At 27.2% G+C, this 18564-nt stretch overlaps 8 protein-coding genes across 16 annotated transcripts; 4 read left to right on the top strand and 4 right to left on the bottom strand.

The window, feature by feature from the left end:
- Positions 1-69: 69 nt before the first annotated feature.
- On the bottom strand, positions 70-1777 carry LOC118072630 (cellular tumor antigen p53). Its single transcript, XM_035092649.1, has 3 exons — positions 1559-1777; positions 1082-1292; positions 70-969 (listed from the first exon to the last, which is right to left on the bottom strand). Exons 1-3 carry the CDS (start codon positions 1639-1641, stop codon positions 199-201), a joined length of 1065 nt encoding a protein of 354 aa, XP_034948540.1. The 5' UTR covers positions 1642-1777; the 3' UTR covers positions 70-198.
- A 229-nt stretch (positions 1778-2006) lies between these two features.
- Positions 2007-2838, top strand: LOC118072708 (uncharacterized). The gene is made up of 2 exons (XM_035092785.1): positions 2007-2459; positions 2546-2838. Exons 1-2 carry the CDS (start codon positions 2281-2283, stop codon positions 2691-2693), a joined length of 327 nt encoding a protein of 108 aa, XP_034948676.1. The 5' UTR covers positions 2007-2280; the 3' UTR covers positions 2694-2838.
- A 220-nt stretch (positions 2839-3058) lies between these two features.
- Positions 3059-7151, bottom strand: Ric (Ras-related protein interacting with calmodulin). 3 transcript variants are annotated; one of them, XM_035092537.1, is made up of 6 exons: positions 7038-7151; positions 4553-4734; positions 4406-4462; positions 4218-4291; positions 3959-4150; positions 3059-3752 (listed from the first exon to the last, which is right to left on the bottom strand). In XM_035092537.1, the coding sequence occupies exons 2-6, from the start codon at positions 4710-4712 to the stop codon at positions 3486-3488; spliced, it is 750 nt and encodes a 249-aa protein (XP_034948428.1). In that variant the 5' UTR covers positions 4713-4734; positions 7038-7151; the 3' UTR covers positions 3059-3485. The 3 variants fall into 3 exon arrangements, with proteins under 3 accessions (XP_034948428.1, XP_034948427.1, XP_034948426.1); XM_035092536.1 differs by lacking the exon at positions 7038-7151 and adding an exon at positions 4844-5239; XM_035092535.1 differs by lacking the exon at positions 7038-7151 and having other exon boundaries at positions 4553-5239.
- On the top strand, positions 5337-7316 carry RpL10Ab (ribosomal protein L10Ab). Its single transcript, XM_035092538.1, has 5 exons — positions 5337-5459; positions 5754-5909; positions 6423-6571; positions 6817-6989; positions 7068-7316. The coding sequence occupies exons 1-5, from the start codon at positions 5455-5457 to the stop codon at positions 7236-7238; spliced, it is 654 nt and encodes a 217-aa protein (XP_034948429.1). The 5' UTR covers positions 5337-5454; the 3' UTR covers positions 7239-7316.
- Positions 7317-8445: 1129 nt separating this feature from the next.
- Ptp52F (Protein tyrosine phosphatase 52F) lies at positions 8446-15513 on the top strand. Of its 5 annotated transcripts, XM_035092530.1 has the most exons (21): positions 8446-8701; positions 9029-9486; positions 9567-9851; positions 9938-10195; positions 10277-10558; positions 10670-10984; positions 11064-11387; positions 11486-11815; positions 11884-12177; positions 12241-12444; positions 12556-12661; positions 12760-12986; positions 13094-13170; positions 13240-13497; positions 13581-13729; positions 13816-13951; positions 14022-14088; positions 14166-14261; positions 14803-15039; positions 15188-15370; positions 15455-15513. In XM_035092530.1, the coding sequence occupies exons 2-21, from the start codon at positions 9042-9044 to the stop codon at positions 15475-15477; spliced, it is 4296 nt and encodes a 1431-aa protein (XP_034948421.1). In that variant the 5' UTR covers positions 8446-8701; positions 9029-9041; the 3' UTR covers positions 15478-15513. The 5 variants fall into 5 exon arrangements, 4 of the variants coding, with proteins under 4 accessions (XP_034948421.1, XP_034948424.1, XP_034948425.1 ...); XR_004691018.1 differs by lacking the exons at positions 14803-15039; positions 15455-15513 and adding an exon at positions 14452-14539 and having other exon boundaries at positions 8448-8701; positions 15188-15325; XM_035092533.1 differs by lacking the exons at positions 14803-15039; positions 15455-15513 and adding an exon at positions 14489-14539 and having other exon boundaries at positions 8448-8701; positions 15188-15325.
- Positions 15514-15630: 117 nt separating this feature from the next.
- On the bottom strand, positions 15631-16417 carry Dim1 (thioredoxin-like protein Dim1). Its single transcript, XM_035092951.1, has 2 exons — positions 16189-16417; positions 15631-16037 (listed from the first exon to the last, which is right to left on the bottom strand). The coding sequence occupies exons 1-2, from the start codon at positions 16264-16266 to the stop codon at positions 15687-15689; spliced, it is 429 nt and encodes a 142-aa protein (XP_034948842.1). The 5' UTR covers positions 16267-16417; the 3' UTR covers positions 15631-15686.
- Positions 16418-16439: 22 nt separating this feature from the next.
- Positions 16440-17533, top strand: Bet5 (blocked early in transport 5). Its single transcript, XM_035092950.1, has 2 exons — positions 16440-16690; positions 16775-17533. Exons 1-2 carry the CDS (start codon positions 16592-16594, stop codon positions 17111-17113), a joined length of 438 nt encoding a protein of 145 aa, XP_034948841.1. The 5' UTR covers positions 16440-16591; the 3' UTR covers positions 17114-17533.
- On the bottom strand, positions 17474-18541 carry LOC118072822 (DNL-type zinc finger protein-like). Of its 3 annotated transcripts, none has more exons than XM_035092948.1 (2): positions 18247-18541; positions 17474-18116 (listed from the first exon to the last, which is right to left on the bottom strand). In XM_035092948.1, exon 2 carries the CDS (start codon positions 18097-18099, stop codon positions 17602-17604), a length of 498 nt encoding a protein of 165 aa, XP_034948839.1. In that variant the 5' UTR covers positions 18100-18116; positions 18247-18541; the 3' UTR covers positions 17474-17601. The 3 variants fall into 3 exon arrangements, with proteins under 3 accessions (XP_034948839.1, XP_034948838.1, XP_034948840.1); XM_035092947.1 differs by having other exon boundaries at positions 18251-18541; XM_035092949.1 differs by having other exon boundaries at positions 18420-18514.
- Positions 18542-18564: the final 23 nt, after the last annotated feature.

Below are 18564 nucleotides of genomic sequence, written 5' to 3'. Positions count from 1 at the left end.
GTTTTTAACATCAATGATTTAACATCATTTTTTAATTATGAATATTTTTGAAAAAACTGAGGTTTACATTATTTCTTCAAAAAGGCTTATTTTTATAAAAATTGTTTTTGCATATTGAGCAAAATATCATTATGATAAAAATTATTTAATATTAATTAATACAGTATTGTAAAAAATAAAAACGAATTGAGCAAGAAATTATAACTCGTTGAATTTTTTTTTTATATCATCTAAATAAGATGAATACAACGCAAAGTCTCCCGTCATTGTCGCTTTAGCAGACAATATTTTGTAGACATCCCATAAGGCTTCTTTTCCTATTTCTTTATTAGGAACTTCAAATGAAAGAACAATTCCTCCCCCAGAATTTCGATTGGAATTGAGCAATTTTTTTCCTGGCGGAAGTCGTGGATTTTTTGATGAAATTGTTGCAAATGATGGTAATTTTCGTTTCTTCCCTACTGGAGCAAATAAATTCATTTCTGATTCTTCTTTCTCTTTGTCTCTTTTAGGGCAACTGCAAACTCGCAATTGTAGAATTCGACGTCCAATAGTCTCTTTTTCATGAGTTTCTAATGTAAAAATTATTTGTGTTGCTCGCCGATTCATGCCAGATGAACATGAATTCTTACAATAAAATTGAAAATCGAGAGGAACATAAGTACATCCAGGTGGTGGAGTACCTAAAGGCACTACTACAGTCATATGGCCATTTATTTTTTCATAAATACTAGATGGATGTAGACAACGAACAACTTGTTGCACAATGTCCATTGAAACATTCAGATTAGAAGGGCTAGTAGTTGCCATGTGATTATGACATCGCTGAACTGGGTCCCTTCTATACTGATCTTCAGTGTATACTAGTGTCGCACGCAACCATAAATTATTTTCTGGGGGATTCCATTTAACTCGCAATGGAAGGCGATGTTCCATGTCGATGAAGACTTTTCGAAGAGCTTGTGAGTACTACAATAATTTTGAGTCATTGAATAGAATTCACATAACAAATATGGAGTGAGCTAATAAACAATTTAATAAAGGTAAAATTATTACCTCTAGAAAATAGAATAATAATTACCACAAAACTTTTTCCTTTTCCTTGGGCGAAAAGAATCTCCAAGTTGTATACTCCAGGAAATTCTTCAGTCATTGAAATGTTAGTTGAAGACACGTGCTCATAATTTCCATGGTTCATCTGAATATGATTGGATTCTTGAGGAATGTTTGAAATTAGATATTTTTTATCAGACAAAATTTCATCTTGTAAAATAGGCAGATCGTTTATATCACTAAAAAAAAATAACAGTAAAATAAATTAATTTAAAAGAAACGAAACATTGTAAATATACAAATCACGAATTATTACATTAAATAATATGGATAAAAATTAAAGAAAATATTTAACATCGACAGTAAAGTTGTAAACAAAATAAAAAAAGCAAACAAAGCTAAGATAATAAAAATAATTGGTAATTTTTCTAAAATAATAGTGATGCAACATTTTGGTAGGAAACAATACAAGACGCTTCAAAAATGGGATGCTGTGATAACTTACACGTGAGATGAAAGTTCGTCGAAGACGTTTTCATCATATAAATCTGATTTTGGAATAATATAATTGTTCGATGTGGCAAACATTATCACTTGATAATAGTTTTATTTTGGTTTTATTCATAAAAAATACTCAATAACTCTCAAGATCCAAGGTTTCGACGTGCAACAAGTTTCTATACAAATAGTTTAGCGTGTGATCAACGATACATGGAGGGGCACCTTTTTCTCATTCAATCATGTATTGAAATTATTGTTATTTCCATATGATGTGTGACACACACAAAACTGTCTTACCAAAGGATAAAAATGCTTTTTTAGTACCTTCAGATGGTAAAATCGCAAATGGAAGAACACTTATTTCACGACCTCTTTTAAAAAGTCAAAAATTACAAATAACAACTCATTATTTACATTTTTGAAAATGTAAAGAAATAAAACAATTATTTATTTCATTTTGAAGTAATTTGATCTTTTTATATAAAAACATATTGTAGAAACAAAATTTATAATAATATCAAACAGTATTTGTACATATTTTAAAGAATTTTTCATTAACGACTTGTAAACAGAAATTCAACTTAACCTAAAACAAAAAAAAAATTCAAATTAAAAAAATCAATTTTTCGTGACATTGAAATAATAAAATAAAAAATCTTCCCTAACTAATGAGAAAAGTTAAGCTTGTATATTCAGATAACAAGAAATAACATCAATATTTTAATAATGAGACTGCCGAATACTGCAGTAAAAGGATCCACAGGAAGATATTACACATCTTTATTGATAATTATTCTATTTGTTGTGTGTTTTTTAATGTTGATTTGTAACTGGTGGAATTTATCAACACAAAATGTTGAACTACTTGGACAAATTAATAGACTTCAAGAACAATTAAATATTGGGTAAGTCTAATTTAACACCAAATGACAAATATCTATCAACAATAAAGTATTTCTTTAATAATTGTTGTAAAATAAATTTTTATTAGTATTGATGAACGAGATAAATGTAATCAATTGCGTTCAAGCTTCGAAGAACGAATCAAGAAATTAGAAGATGAGCTTGCATTCATGCATGTTCAGCTCAATAAAGATTCCATCCAATCAATACAGAATGTGACTAATCAAGATGTGTGAGATTCACGATATAATTAATCTACGTACCTGTGGTGAGACCAGCTATGTTATGAATTTTTGAAATTTTATATTTTCTACATTTGAATAAAATTAAAAAATAACTTTTAGTATTAATTAAATATTTAATAAAGATTTTATAATACGATACATTCGATATTTATTTTGTAAACAGTATAAAACAAATATCTATAAAATTATTATCCTTCACCATAAATAGTATCCAACATAATGTTATGTTTTCATTGTATATTGTCTCAATATGTCATAAGCTATTTCTAATATCTTTTTTTCTAAAATTATATATTAAAACATATTTATGACTAATAAAAATTCATTTATTTATATAAATATTTTTTTTTGTTTAGTAAAGTTACACTATAATACTGCGGTTAAAATTTTGGTATATTGATACCTGTGATAAAAAAACAAGCTTATTTTACATGTATCAACTTTTTCGTATATAATAATAATTCTCATCTTTATGATAAAAATTCATCATATTCATACTTTTTTGAATAGAATACCTAACTGTAAGATGATATGGTATCACAAGGAAATATGTTACATATAAAAAAATAATATTCAAAAGGTAAAAATAACTATTAGTAAGTTTATGGAGCTTTGATAAAATACTCAATAGAATAATTTAAACAATGACTAGAATTGCACCATCTTACCTTGTTGAAATTCTCTGTAATTTTTGCTGCTAAGTACGGTTTAAAATCTACGATATAAATGGCACTTAATAATTATTTTAGCCACGGCGTCATACAATAGCTGTAAAATTATGATTTATGGAGAATAATTGGATTTTGCGTTTCTATTATGCTTTCTACGGAAAATAAAAGCAAATATTGACCGTATTCTACGCCAACGACTATGTTTTCGTGGAGTATTTCCGCGACGCCGACTGCCATTTCGATTTGATCGCTCTTTGGAACGAATTTGTCGAACAAGTGAGTAAAATGCATCATCAATAAATTGCCGAAGAGCAGCAGATGTTTCATAAAAAGGACATCCTAGTTGATTAGCTAATGCTTTTCCTTCTTCTGTCGTTACCTGAAACAATAAAAAGAAAGTTTCATATTTGTGCGCCTACTTTATAGCATAGTTAATATTATGGAACTCTGTTATCAATTATTATTATCATCTTTACATATTAAAAAATCAACAACCGAAAAAGGAATAAACTCTAGTGAAAATAAAATAAAAAATGATACATAAATATTCATATACTGGTAAAAGTTAAAAATGATTAAACATACCTTTCGTTGTGATTGCAAATCAAATTTATTTCCTACTAATACAAGAGGAATATCCTCATTAACACGTACTCGAGATATTAATTTACGATATTCGAGTACTTCTTGGAAGCTGTGCCTATCAGTTACCGAATAGCATATCATAAAACCTTCACCACATCTCATATATTGATCGCGCATTGCCGTAAATTCAATCTGTAGCATAATTTTTTATATCTACTGTTATTATTATTTCAAGGATTATATAAATTAATTAACGAACCTGGCCTGCTGTGTCCAATATATCCAAAAGTGCTGCTTCACCATCGATAACAGCTTGTTGACGATATGAATCTTCTGTAATTTTATAAAAGTCAAATGTGTAATATTTTTATTATCAGTATTTCGTCCAATTGATGTGTTCAATGAATAAATATATTTAATTAATAATTAAATGAACTGTTATCTCACCGATTGTTGGATCATGATAATCCAGAAAGCTGTGACTAACAAATTGAAGAGTGACAGCTGAAAGAATTATTTAAATTCATTATTGAACAGAGATTTTTACTTAAATTGAAAAGCCGAATTTGATGTTATATTGAACATCTAATTTACCTGATTTGCCAACACCTCCATCTCCCAATACCACTATTTTATATATTCTTGGAACGGCTGTTCGTGTGGTGACAGATTGTGATACAATAGAATCATCTTCAATTGATAAATTATTCCCGTTCTTACAATTATTTTTTATTTTCCCCGGATCTGACGTCATGGTAAACACCCAAGTTTAATAACTATAAAGATGTTTATTGAAACGATGAAAAATAACAACAAATAAGTTTTTTTTTCACGTGAAAAAGAAACATTTATTATAAATTCAGTGATACACCAATGTTAATTTACCAGAGATTGGTTAATTTAATCTCATTATTAATTGATATTTTGAACTGTTAAACTGATATTTCTGCAAAATAATTTAATTTTCTTGGATCATATAGTCGGATCTGCCTATAATTCAACTATCTACGAGCCTACTGTTCCGAACTTTCGCTCGAAAACTTCCCCTACCATATATCACCTCTCGTAATGATGGAAGTAGTATTTTTCAAAACTCTTTTATGTCACTAATTAAAAAAGCTTTAAAATGTAAATGATGAATTAAGTCATCATCACTTTCATCACCAGATTTATATATACTTATCATGACTGTTTATTGAATTATTTTGAATTTACGTCAATTAGGTTAAGCAGAAATAACCATAGTCAATAATGACATTATTATTATCATTTTGCAAGCAATTCATTAAATATTTTTTATCATAATTATCAAATAAAACAACGAATGATTTTATGCCGACATTATTAATTTGAATGTATGGGAAAGATGTCGCTATAATATAATTCTTTTTCGTATAGTATAGAGCACATGGACAATAGTGAATGCGTGAGTTCTTTCCACTGTGAGCTATCAAGTTGGTTGTATCGTGTCCGATAGCTCTTGATATCGTGTCACAATGACGTGAGTATCCGTTTTTATAAAATTAATCGTCGAATTAATTTTATTAATCATGCATTTATTAGATTATTGAGATATTTAATTATGTGAACAAAATATTATTTTTCATTTTTTTTGAGTTCTTCGTAATTTATGAAGAAACGTAAAAATCACGATTTCAATTAGACACATGTTTATGTGATTCGCCTTTTTTATTGCTTTTATAATTAATTATTTGTATACAAGTAAATTAAAATTATTTTATGGATTTAAAGTTTGAAGGTAATAAATATTTAATGCTCAAAATTATTATTTCAGGTCAAAAGTATCACGTGATACGCTTTATGAGTGCGTAAATGGTGTGCTCCAACACTCACAGGAGAAGAAACGTAAATTCTTGGAGACCGTTGAATTACAAATCGGATTGAAGAATTATGATCCACAAAAAGACAAACGTTTCTCTGGCACCGTCAAGTATGTTTTTACCTGACTTTGAGAGTTTTTTTTCGGCTTTAAAATTATAATTTCTAAAATTATTTTTCGTGAACAATGAACAATGACTGTATCAGTCATTAGAAAAAACCGTTTTCAAATTAATATTTTTTTTTTTCAAATTCATTTGAACGAAAAAATCTTCTCAATTCATTGTCAGGAAGCTGAGATTCATCTCAGCGGACCCTCACCCAAGGTCTTAAAACAATTGGGGAGGTTTTATTATTAATTTTAATAATATCACCGTCCTTTATAATAACTCAATATTAACAATTTCACAAGTATGGTTGTAGTGGTAAGTTAATACCACAGGAATATTCAATAACAGTCAATGAATTATGTTTAATAAAAATGATCAATGATGTAAAAAAATTTGCATGTATTATCTGAATACATTGATGTTATTGAATTAACTGATTATCACTCAAGTTCAATAACTACGTTTTAAAGTATTGATAAAAAGAAGTTAAAAAGTTGACAAAATTTTAATTAAAGATTGAAGAACATTCCACGACCCAAGATGCAAGTATGTGTATTAGGGGATCAACAGCATTGCGATGAAGCTAAGGCAAATAATATTCCATACATGGATGCTGAAGCTTTGAAAAAACTTAACAAAAATAAAAAGCTTGTTAAAAAACTTGGTAAGTTAAAATTTTGAAAAGAATTGTACTCTATGATATCTTCCAAAAAGCACCTGAATTATGTCATTTCCAATAATTAAGGTCGTCAACGGAAGAAGATTAATTCTTCACTGGGTGTGGACTTTGTGTATTAAATAACATTGTACCTCAATCAGCGTCGAGACATTCAATTAATTGATTACTTAATTATTTACTTGAAATAATTTTAAAGCATTCATAATAAATATGACTTGTATTTTTTGTAGCAAAAAAATATGATGCATTCTTGGCCAGTGAATCGTTAATCAAACAAATTCCCCGTTTACTTGGTCCAGGATTGAATAAAGCGGGTAAATTCCCTGGTCTATTATCACACCAGGAATCGATGATGGCAAAGATTGATGAAGTTAAAGCAACTATTAAATTTCAAATGAAAAAAGTAATGAATGATTTTTTTAAATTTCAAACAAATACATGCAAAAAATACCTGTTTATTTATAATTAATTATTTTTACAGGTACTCTGCTTGTCTGTAGCAGTTGGTCATGTTGAAATGTCACCTGATGAACTTGTACAAAATGTTCATCTTTCAATAAATTTCCTTGTATCATTGTTGAAAAAACACTGGCAAAATGTGCGGTCATTGCACATCAAGTCATCAATGGGACCTCCACAAAGGCTTTATTAGTTTTAAATGTTGTCTACCATATGATTAATGCCATTGTCACATGGAAAAAAAAATAAAGCAAAGAAAAATATATAAAAATGTTCTATTTCTTTACAATTTAATTTACTCATTCTTTCTATAATCTTTTTTTAATTATTGAAAGTATCAATATTTTAATACGTTTAATATATTATTAGAGAATTTAATTTTATCATTTAACGTAAGAAAAATATTACAAAACAAAAATAGAAGTACTGAAATAATAAAAATAAAAAATTACAATTTTGACGCCAATTTTAAACCCATGTTGACACCAGATGTCGAGTAAATGGGATGTTAATTGTGAGAAAGATGAAAAAAATTTTGAAGAATACGTAAGCATAGAAAATGATTTTTGCACTTATTTATATTCGATTGTTCATTAGCAGTCGATTGTTATTTTTCATGCTAATAGATTATTCAAAATTTCGAGCATTTATCACAGCCGTCGGAAATTTTTCAATATAGTTAACTGAAGTGCTTATTCATCTACCGTGATGATGGTAAAAAACATCTTGGAAGTAAAGTCCTTTAGGTCTCTTTGGGTTTTCTTAATGCATTGTATGCAGTTTACGTATACATATACACATTTGTGTGTGTGTGAAGGATCTTAGGTACAAACAGGTTTGAAGGATCACCAGCGTCAGAAGTACCTGAAGATGTAAAATGAGTCGAGGGAAGAATATAAGGCTTTGAAAATAAATTATCTCTGTGGGGGTAGGCCTGCACTTATTTTCCCTCTCTCATCTTATTTTCTTTCTACATCTGCAGCTTCTTTTTAGACTACCTATACTAGGCCTTTCAAATCTACTTTAGTCTTCGAGTTTTAATTTCCTTCAAAACTTTTGCTTGTCAAATATTCTAGTAAAATATTTTGCACTCCGTTTCTACCAATTGCATAAAAATTATTTTCAATTGCTTTATAACTAATTGATTTCATTAGAATTTTATATTCAGTTTAAAATTAATATTTTTATGAATTTACTATTTTATATAATTAAATACATAAAAGTTGCTAAAAAATGTATTTTATTATTATTGTATTATTGGTAAGAGGGCCGTTTAAAGTGTTAAAAGTGTATGAAAGATAGCAAACAAATTTGAGCTAAATGATAAAGTGGTGAATACATTTTTACCTTATCAGTGATATCGCAGTTAGAAGAAGAGTGACAGTCTAGATCAAGTGTTGAACAAGTTGGAATTGTCAGTCGTCTGGCTTCTCAGACTTTCCATTACATCGCATTGTTTTCAATTCTCTTCTAAGAAAAACTTAACAGCAATTTGTACAAATATTTATTTTCTATAAAATTGTAAATTTAAAAATTATTAATTAATTAAGTTTTTTCAAAGAATTTTCTAGTCTCTAGAAGTTGTGTATTAAGTGTTGTAAAAATTTGTGAAAACATGGATCTCTTCAACAGTATATATTTAATTGTTTTATGAATGTAAGTAAATTATTCTCTTTTTTTATAATTCAAAAAATCTCATATAATTGTGAAATATAATCCTACATTGAAATTCACAATTATTTGTACCGTTATAAATAAAAAAAATATTAAACTGCAATCTATTTACATAGTTATTAAATATTACATTTCCGGAAAATGAACGCTATAAGGTCATTGATTACTGATGATTATTATTAATAATCAATATTCAGATTATAATATACATATTTTATAAACAAATATTAATTTACTCTACAAGAAATAAATAAAAAAGTAGACCTATTAATAAAAAATGATACTAATAACTAAATATTTGTTTTATAGAATTTACCAGTAAATGACAAAAATGTTGATTACTAAGAAATACATCATCTTAAATTATTTTATTATAAATAGTATTATTTATCAAATTACGGCGAACACAAAATCTTTCAATGAATTGGATGATGATATAGTTCCGGATGAATTTTTTAATGAAAATTCATATAAAAATGGTGCAGACCTGATGATAGTTAAAACTAAACCAAAAGAAATTCTGTCAAAAACAACAGATATTATTGATACAACAACGAAACAAGATAGTACTGAAACTACAGATAATCCTTATACTACTGATGATTCGTCAACTCCTACTTCAACTGATAAACCTGTAGAAGAATCGGTAGTGACTAATTATACATTATGTGAAGAAATGCAGTATGAAGACATAAAAGAAGAGATATCTAGTTATGAAAACAAACTGGGTGTAAAGTCTACCTTGACATCAATGAATACAAGCCCTGGTATGATTTATAGATTATTTCTTTTAATTCTGTTACTTATCAAAATATTGAATTATTCATTAAAGGGTGATAATTTTCAGATACAAATTTCACGGTCGGTGATGTTGTGATAAAATCTTCTAATGAATCATCGCTAGTAGTGGCTTGGGAACCTAAAGAAGGATATGAAGTTCAGTGGTATATTATTGAATGGTACAACGCCAAAGAAAACAAGCTTGTGGCAGCTTGCCGCACCGATAATGAAACATTTAACTATACAATAACTCATTTATTTGCTTGCACAACATATGAAGTTCGAGTGTTTCCAGCTACTAATACCACTCGTGGACATCATAAACTTGTAATAGATAGTACAGCTTTAATAGGTAATTTGATCAAAAAATATTGAATAATTGACCATGAAATAATCATTGGTATAAATAGTTTACTAAATATTTATTATTTTATTTAGTTGATAAGGATTCTTTGAAGTTAACAAGTGGTCCTGATTGGATAAAAGTTTCCTGGGCTTTACCAAACAATGATTGTATTAGCAAAAATAATTTAACTTACTGTAATTTTAATGGTTGCCAAACTGTTCAAACTACTACAACGGCATATAATGTAACTAATGCAATCCCATGCACAAATTATAATTTTACTCTTACTATAATTCGTAAGAATGGTGAATTTGGAAATGCTTATGTCAACGGATCAACAGAATTTATGAGTAAATATTACAGTCTTATTTTAGATATATTATAATCATTAAAAAATGTTTTTGTTCAATTTATTTATTAAATTTGTTTAGAACCTGGAGCACCTTCTTCTGTATCAACAGAAACTGGAAAGGATTCATTAACAGTTATGTGGACAGCTCCAGTTGGTGCAACTTGTGTGTTTGAATATCGAATATTAATCTATCGACAAACCTCGCCAAAAGATTTTTTAATACAAAATACCACAGAAACTTCAATCACTTTTTTTGGATTAAAGACTTGCAGTACATATGAAGTTACTATTATTCCTGTAGACAAAAATGGTAATAACAATGAACCTGCAAAAATCACTTCCAATAGAACGTTGGCACCTGGTAAGTAGTATTCCAAAATTTTTCTTATTATTTTATTAAATCAACGTTGATGAATTACTGTTTAATTATTAAACTCATACATTCGTTTTTAATAAATGATATCTTTTGCAGTTCCTGATAGTCCTTATTTCAAGTTAGCGATACCCACTAATCGTTCTATAAACATTACATGGAAGTTACCATTAAATGAATTCAATAATTGCGAGGATATTCAAATAACAACTGAATGTGTTTCTACAAAAACTTTAGGTCACGGCTATTCTGGATTGAACGCAAATTCTTCAACAATTATTTTCAATGAAATTACAACGATTACAGTTGAGAGTCTTTCACCTTATACAGAATATAATTGTTATAGTATTGCTTCTAATTCGCAAGGAAATAGTAGCCAAAGTCAACCTATTCCTGTACAAACTTTAGAAGACGGTAACTTAGAACATCAATACTTTATTTCATTAATAACATTCTGAGATTATATTTAGTAATATTGTTTAATATATTTTAGCACCATCTTCACCAAAATTATCATGTCACAATTTTACTGACAATCAATTTGTTCTTTCTTGGGAGCAACCAGAATATTTACCAGGACATATAAAAATGTTTGAAGTCAATTTGACTTGGTACTATAAATTTCATATTCCAGTTTGGTGTGGAAACATTACTCATTTCAGAAAAAATATTACTGGTATATCAGGAGATTCATCATCATTGGTTTATAATTATGCAAGTCCTTATTCTGTTTACGAGGCTAATATTAGAGCCAAGACAGAGGCTGGATGGGGAAATTATAGTGACAATAAAGTAATTTTTGAAACGGCACCAGGAGGTAAGTGAAAAAAATAGGTGTCAAACTTTTGGTGTTTTTACCTTACAGTGTATTTAATTGGAGAATTGTATATAAATATCTACTGGCTTCAATTACAGCTTCCGGACCAGTATCCGATTTAACTTTCAATCTATCCATGAATTCTTTTGATCCTAACATTCTTGATGCTTACTTAATTTGGGGACTTCCTTGTTATATTAATGGACCTGAAATTGAGTTGTTCAATATAACAGGAGTTGGTCAGAGAAAAAATTTTGAAAACCATTACATCAATGAAACTTTTAGTACACCTTGTTTCAATGATACTTGTAGAAAAAAATTATCATTGAAAGACGAATATTCATATCTATTTAACGTATCTGGAAAAGTTAAAGATTACAAGGAATTGGGTGAAATTGTAGAAATACAAGGCTCATTTCCAGCAGGCAGTAAGTATTTAAATAAATTGACTCTAAACTAAAGCAACCACTTCATTAAATTATAACATTATTTTTAGTTCCACCATTACCACCAGATAATTACACTAATCAAATTACCATTGATCCATTCAAAGCACGTAGAACAACATCTACTGCAACTATTCTACTTCCACTATTTCCTAATACCAATGGAGATATTAAATGTTATGCTATTATTGTTGCCAAAGCTGGATATAATAATGAAAGTTTTTCAAGGATTAATACTGATCCTGAAACGTATTTAGACAACACTGCATCCTGGTTTGAATCCAAACAAAAAGATTTTACGATACCATATCAAGCCATCAAATTCTGTGCTAATACACATATTTGTAAGTTTTTTTGACAAACTATTTGAATGCAATTAAATTATAACACTATTAATAAAATTTTAGCGTACGTTGTGGATTATGGAAGATTGAAAGCACTTAAATTTGTGATTGGCGATGATATGGAGACATGTGAAGAATTATCAATGAAAAAATATGAAAGATCTTACTGTAATGGGCCATTAAATCCTGATGAGTGGTATGATGTGAGAATGAGAGCTTTTACTACTGGTGGATATCGAGATTCTAAAATATTTGTTGTTAAGACAAGTAAGATTATAAACATTCATATTACAAAGATGTTAATTTTTGAATAAAAAAATTCTAACGTTTTAAATTAACATGAATTATTATAAAAATTAAAATTTTTTAATATTTTAGATGCAGAAATACAAGTATCAACCGTCATTGGATCAATTTTAGGTGTACTTTCATTGGGAATTTTGATTACTATGATGCTTTTGATACGAAAATGTTCATTACAGATGTAAGTAAATAAAATGATTATTGTAAATTTCAGTTATTTTAAAGCACAGTTGGTTAATAATGATATAATTATCTTGTGGTTTTTTAAATATTTTTTAGAGTATTAAGACGATTTTTACACTCAGACATGCCTGGATCACCAGTTCCAACTCCATTTAATAGACGAAAATTTATAGCCCACTGTCAACAATTAGCTGATAATCCAGGAAAATTGAGCAATGAGTTTCAGTTATTACAAACATTGAGTGTTGATTTACAAATGCCAGCCAACACTGCGTGTTTACAGGCAAATCGAAAAAAGAATCGTTATACGGATGTTTTACCATGTAATCATTCTTTTATCTTGTTTTCATTTTTCAGTGAAAAAAATTCATTACATACTATCTTGATCTGAAAACTTTGAAAACAAAATATTAATTATTTTTATTTCCAGATGATTTTTCAAGAGTTAAGTTAAATATCATTGATAACGATCCAAATACTGATTACATAAACGCGTCATTCATTAAGGTTCGTATATCTAATCACATCTTTAAAATAAGATTTTCTGTGAATATCTTCAATGCTTTGATTTCACAGGGTTTTAGTGGTATGGAAGAATACATAGCATGTCAAGGACCAAAAGAGGAAACAACTTATGATTTTTGGAGAATGATTGATCAATATGATGTCAAAATAATCGTTATGTTGACTCAATTGGTCGAGAAAAATAAAGAAAAATGTCATCAGTATTTTCCTACAATACGTGAAACTTTTACATATGAAAATTTTTCAATTCGATGTTCTTCCGAACTTGATTATCGAACTTTTACTCAAAGAACATTGATTTTACAAAAAGTAAATTGTATTTTATCATTTTCTTTTATTTCATAAAATTATCAATGATTGATTAATTAATTATTGTTTATCATTACTTATAGAACGACGAAAAAAGAAATATTATTCATCTACATTTCAAAGATTGGCCGGATCATGATGTTCCTGAGGATTATGATCCGATGATAAATTTCTGTCAAACTGTAAGACGTAATGCTGCTATTAATCGTGGTCTTATTGTCATTCACTGCAGGTTAATAGAGATTTAAATTTATTCAAATAATTGTTAATTGTAAATTGTTAACTACTTGATACTAAACAAAAATTTTAACATTTTAGTGCAGGGATTGGTAGAACAGGAACCCTTATTGCGATAGATATTTTATTGCAACACATCAAAGAAAATAGAAAATTAGATGTCTTCGGCACAGTTTATAGATTAAGACATCATAGAATAAATATGGTACAAAGAGAAGTAAGTATTCGAGGTATTCATTATTAGAATTAGTTGAAAAAAATTAATGTTGAAATCAAATTTTTTCCAGACCCAATACGCTTATATTTATAATTGCATAAGACAAGTATTGAAAAATCCTTATTTTTCAAAAAGTTGTAAGTTTTTTCGTTTTTTGTGATTATTTGGATAAATTATTGAGCAATAATATTTCTTAAATTACTTTTTATTCTAGATAAACCACCATCAGTGGATCCTATAACAGATAATAATTTTAATAATAAGAAAAATGACAACTCGATGACAAATCTTGTAAGCAGCCTTGAAACTCGTAAGTAAAATTTGATTATCAAATTTATTCTTTTCTTATAATTTATATTAATTGTTATATTTATTAGAAGTAATTTTCTATTGATTATAATCAATTAAAAATATTAGCTTTCCATTACTTTTCTAATGTTATATTCAAAATCATAATTATTATTTCGTAAATATAACTAAATAAATACCATACTCTATAGATAACTTAACACGTTAAAAATTCTTTGTCTACTGCAGAATGAGAGTCACGAAACGACATAAATAATGAAATAAAAATAAACTTACAAGGTATGATTACAAGATTGAAAATGATTAAGTAATCATTGTGATAAAATAATTTATAAGTTATTGTGTTTTTGTGAAGTGTAATTGTATCATTTTGTGATGTTTGCCATTGTTGTTTTTTCATTTGTATTTGTCTTTACGTTATTTAATATTCTTTTTCTTACGGCTTTTTTGATATTTTGAACATCTGAGTTTCTTTTGCTAGTAATTTGATTTTGTCTTTGTTCTAATTTAAATATATCATTGTACATTATGTTTTGTTCTAGTTAAAAAAAATAGCATATCATCATCTATTCAGTCAGCAGAAGAGATATTGAAATCATCTACATCAATGACTTTATCATCATCTTCACCATCATTATCATCTCCTATTTTAAAATCATCATCAACAATAACAGCAACGGAAAACACTCAATCAAAAAATCATTCATTTTTAACTAGAGGACACCCGTTTTCAAAATCAACATCTGCTATTTGTATTAATTCTAATGAAACTCCAATTGGTAAATGACAACTATTTTTAATTTCACTTTTTATTATTATTCGTTCATTATTTCATTTATTTCTGGCACCTTATGTGTGATTGGTCTTTTTTTGTATTTTATAATTATTTTGTATTTTTTATTTTCAAAATTCTGTTTTCTATTTCAGTCAGGTACAACACAATAAGTTATCCAATAAATAAAAGTAATTTATATTTAGAAGAAAAACAAACGTTATTATCGACAACATTATCAAAAAACTTGAATAGCGATAGTAGAACTAATAATTTTTCCATACTTCATCATTTTTTTAAACCAACTGCGGAAGTTAATGAACCAATCGTTTCTCAAAGTAAGTTTTATTTATATATATATATATATATATATTTTTATTTTTGTATACTTATTTCTTTATAATCTATATATTTTATTTCAGAATTATTGGATACGTCGTTTTAATTAAACAATAAAAGTATAGTATTAATAAATATTGTTTAGTATCATGATTTTATAAATATAAAGAATGATTTTTATAAAAAAAGTTGTTTATTTAAATACCTATTAGAATAATATTATTTATTATAAGTGTAAAATGAAATTAATTTTTGATAATGAATATAAAATTGAATTAATAATTAATTTGCTATTAATAAATTACATAAAATAAATTAATAACGGTATTTTGTTGAATAATCTTTTGGAGAAACTACTAAACCTCTTCCTTTACGGGCACCTCGATAAACTGTCTCAATAATATCAATCATTTCTTGTTTATCTTCTAGAGTCCAGTTTATTTTATTGTTATTTCCTGTTCCAAGATCGATCATAATATGCTTATTCCGGAAGAAAAACATAACAGTACACGGATCGTACAATTCATACATTTTATTGAAGTCAGGAACTTCCGAAATATCTACTAAATATATTACTGCAAAATTTTTCACTTTCTCTGCAATATTGTACAATACCTCATCCATTTTCATACACATTGGATCCCAGTCATGACCAAAACGTATTACCTAGAAATCAAGAACATTTCAGTTATTGTTTATACTGTAACTAAGAAATAAATATATATAAATTCAATAGATCAATAGTGGAAGACATTTTCTTTCAAGTTATAAAGCAATTATTTACAAGTAATCTTATAATACTTATTGGAATACTTACAACTACTCGATCTTCTTCAGATAAAATGGCTTGATCAACCTGCCATCCATTATGTAAATGTGATAACATATAAGACATGGTGAATGTTTTTTAATAATAATTACAGAAAAAGATAAGATAGAAAAAAAAAATTGTACACTAAACTTTTGTGTTGATGAACGACTGAATTTCGTTTGAATCGTTAGGTTATGTTGTTGTTTTAAGATAGGAGGAATCAGTCAGCTTCGTTTTCATGAAACGACAAAATTCTTAGCTCCAAAACAAAATATCCTAACCAAATAGTCAAAAAATATGTCAACTATGTAATTCTTTAACAAATTGACCTTTCTCTATTAATAATAATTAAAATTTTCTTGTGTATGTATTGTTAGTTTTTTTTCTTGTCTAATTTTCAAACAAAAAAATGACAGTCCACAATTTGTATATCTTTTCGCGAAATGGAGTACTGTTGTATTATGCTGAATGGAACAGATTGAATAAATCTGGCATCACGAAAGAAGAAGTATATATATTTATTGGAAATAAATTTATTTTAATAAAATAATTAACGAAAATTCAATTAATGATAAAAAATAATTTATTTCAGGAAGCTAAGCTTATGTATGGAATGTTATTTTCAATTAAATCATTCGTAAATAAAATATCACCGTTAGACCCTAAGGAAGGATTTTTGTATTATAAAACAAGCAAATATACATTACATTATTTAGAAACACCCTCAGGATTAAAGTTTGTGATAAATACGGACAATATTTCACAAAATGTACGACAACTTTTACAACAATTATATAGTCAGGTTTATGTTGAGTATGTTGTAAAAAATCCTTTTTGCCAACTCAATGAACCTATACAAAGTGAAGTGTTTAAAAGTAAACTTGATGAACTCATTAAAAAATCACCAATTTTTTTAAATCGATCATTATAAGCATTATATTTTATTCTAATTTCATCAATTGATTAAAAACTATCTAATATGTGTATGTAAATTACATAATTTTCATTTTTAAATTTCAATCCTTTATTTGAAATTCATTGAATGTTACTTGATTCAAACTGGTAACAATTGTTGAACGGTGTTGATCGAAAAAAAGTATGTGAAAATAATGGTGAGAGGTTTTGTTTAATATAAACAATAGCTGATATGATTATTGTGTTTATCAGAAATATTGAAGGATAGCAATTTATTCTGTAAACAGTAGATAAAAATGATTTCTAGATTGTGTATACATTTAGATAGCAGTTTTATTACTTTATGGTGAAAAAATTTCTGAATATCATAATAATATTAGATTATATTTAGCTTATATTTCATGATAAAAATGTATTTAATATAAATACTTATGTACAGGACGTAAATTATATTATTTTTATTTACAACAATAAACAATGTAATTTATGAAATTACATGTTATCTTAATCTTTCGGTGCATCTGTTGTTTCAACTGCTTCAAATACTTCTCCATATGAATTTATTCTCCGAACCTTCTCACCTTTCGCTAGCATAATTTTTTCAATATTTGTATGTGAATCAATGACTCCAAACCATCCTAAATTATCAGCGATAAGATGATTATTCTTACAACCATCACAGCAAATAATTACTATGCCCTTCGTGTAAGCCAATTTCGACATCGTATGAGTATTCTTTGTGCTACATTTTTTACATTTAAATTTTATCATCAATCTACCTTCTAAAGCTCCAACACGATGTTTCGTTAATTCTTTTTCTTCTGGTTTTGGTTCAACCTGATTAATTTCAGGTTTATCATATTTTATACTTGAATGATGAAACCAATTTTTGTTTTGAAATAAATGATGCAATAAATTTCTTGGTGATTGCAAGACAAAAGGAGGTAGTGTTTGTCTAGATGAAACCTTTAATAATGTCAAAAAATTCCGAAGTCCAAGCATCTTTGATTAAAAGTTCTCTACAAGAAAATAGGATACGTATTTTTTTAATAACTGATAAAAAATAATACTTTTATTAAACATGTTTATCGTACGTATATAAAAAATATGATCGCTATTTTATAGTATTATAGAAAAATAAAAACATACATACAATTGTTGATCTTATTGAATGTAATGATAATGCTTTACTAAAGAATTGTTCCAAATTTTTATTGTAAAAATTAAAGAATTTTCAGAAGAAAACTTTATCGTTTACCATTACACACGTGTTATTGTTGACATATTTGTTATAACGCTTTATTGATTGATTTATTGAATACAAATTCTAATGGATTTAATTTATAACCAATCCTTCAGTTAATTAAAAAATATTCCTCTGAAAACTTTGCATATAAAAAATAATTGTACATTTCTCATTTACACTTTTATTTCTGAGCATGTGTAAATTAACTTTTTTGTTGATAA

The sequence above is a fragment of the Chelonus insularis genome, unplaced genomic scaffold, assembly GCF_013357705.1.
Source record: "Chelonus insularis isolate UGA/USDA-ARS -01 unplaced genomic scaffold, ASM1335770v1 contig_94_pilon, whole genome shotgun sequence".
In the NCBI taxonomy this organism is placed as follows: domain Eukaryota; kingdom Metazoa; phylum Arthropoda; class Insecta; order Hymenoptera; family Braconidae; genus Chelonus; species Chelonus insularis.
The sequence above is the reverse complement of the archived record's forward strand: the minus strand, read 5'-3'. Positions and strand labels throughout refer to the sequence as shown.

What these genes read in the sequence shown, in the direction of transcription:
- Ptp52F (XM_035092530.1), top strand. Translation starts at nt 9,042, where the DNA reads ATGACAAAAATGTTGATTACTAAGAAATACATCATCTTAAATTATTTT. An exon ending in TTTTGAAACGGCACCAGGAG is followed by an intron (nt 11,388 to 11,485) that starts GTAAGTGAAAAA and finishes CTTCAATTACAG; the next exon opens with CTTCCGGACCAGTATCCGAT. An exon ending in TAAATATGGTACAAAGAGAA is followed by an intron (nt 13,952 to 14,021) that starts GTAAGTATTCGA and finishes AATTTTTTCCAG; the next exon opens with ACCCAATACGCTTATATTTA.
- Bet5 (XM_035092950.1), top strand. Translation starts at nt 16,592, where the DNA reads ATGACAGTCCACAATTTGTATATCTTTTCGCGAAATGGAGTACTGTTG. An exon ending in CTGGCATCACGAAAGAAGAA is followed by an intron (nt 16,691 to 16,774) that starts GTATATATATTT and finishes AATTTATTTCAG; the next exon opens with GAAGCTAAGCTTATGTATGG.
- LOC118072708 (XM_035092785.1), top strand. Translation starts at nt 2,281, where the DNA reads ATGAGACTGCCGAATACTGCAGTAAAAGGATCCACAGGAAGATATTAC. An exon ending in CAAGAACAATTAAATATTGG is followed by an intron (nt 2,460 to 2,545) that starts GTAAGTCTAATT and finishes AATTTTTATTAG; the next exon opens with TATTGATGAACGAGATAAAT.
- Ric (XM_035092537.1), bottom strand. Translation starts at nt 4,712, where the DNA reads ATGACGTCAGATCCGGGGAAAATAAAAAATAATTGTAAGAACGGGAAT. An exon ending in TGGAGGTGTTGGCAAATCAG is followed by an intron (nt 4,463 to 4,552) that starts GTAAATTAGATG and finishes TAATTCTTTCAG; the next exon opens with CTGTCACTCTTCAATTTGTT. An exon ending in ATTTGCAATCACAACGAAAG is followed by an intron (nt 3,753 to 3,958) that starts GTATGTTTAATC and finishes TTATTGTTTCAG; the next exon opens with GTAACGACAGAAGAAGGAAA.
- LOC118072630 (XM_035092649.1), bottom strand. Translation starts at nt 1,641, where the DNA reads ATGTTTGCCACATCGAACAATTATATTATTCCAAAATCAGATTTATAT. An exon ending in GACGAACTTTCATCTCACGT is followed by an intron (nt 1,293 to 1,558) that starts GTAAGTTATCAC and finishes ATTTTTTTTTAG; the next exon opens with TGATATAAACGATCTGCCTA. An exon ending in GAAAAGGAAAAAGTTTTGTG is followed by an intron (nt 970 to 1,081) that starts GTAATTATTATT and finishes AAATTATTGTAG; the next exon opens with TACTCACAAGCTCTTCGAAA.
- LOC118072822 (XM_035092948.1), bottom strand. Translation starts at nt 18,099, where the DNA reads ATGCTTGGACTTCGGAATTTTTTGACATTATTAAAGGTTTCATCTAGA.
- Dim1 (XM_035092951.1), bottom strand. Translation starts at nt 16,266, where the DNA reads ATGTCTTATATGTTATCACATTTACATAATGGATGGCAGGTTGATCAA. An exon ending in CTGAAGAAGATCGAGTAGTT is followed by an intron (nt 16,038 to 16,188) that starts GTAAGTATTCCA and finishes CTTGATTTCTAG; the next exon opens with GTAATACGTTTTGGTCATGA.
- RpL10Ab (XM_035092538.1), top strand. An exon ending in AAAGCTTGTTAAAAAACTTG is followed by an intron (nt 6,572 to 6,816) that starts GTAAGTTAAAAT and finishes TATTTTTTGTAG; the next exon opens with CAAAAAAATATGATGCATTC. An exon ending in TTAAATTTCAAATGAAAAAA is followed by an intron (nt 6,990 to 7,067) that starts GTAATGAATGAT and finishes TTATTTTTACAG; the next exon opens with GTACTCTGCTTGTCTGTAGC.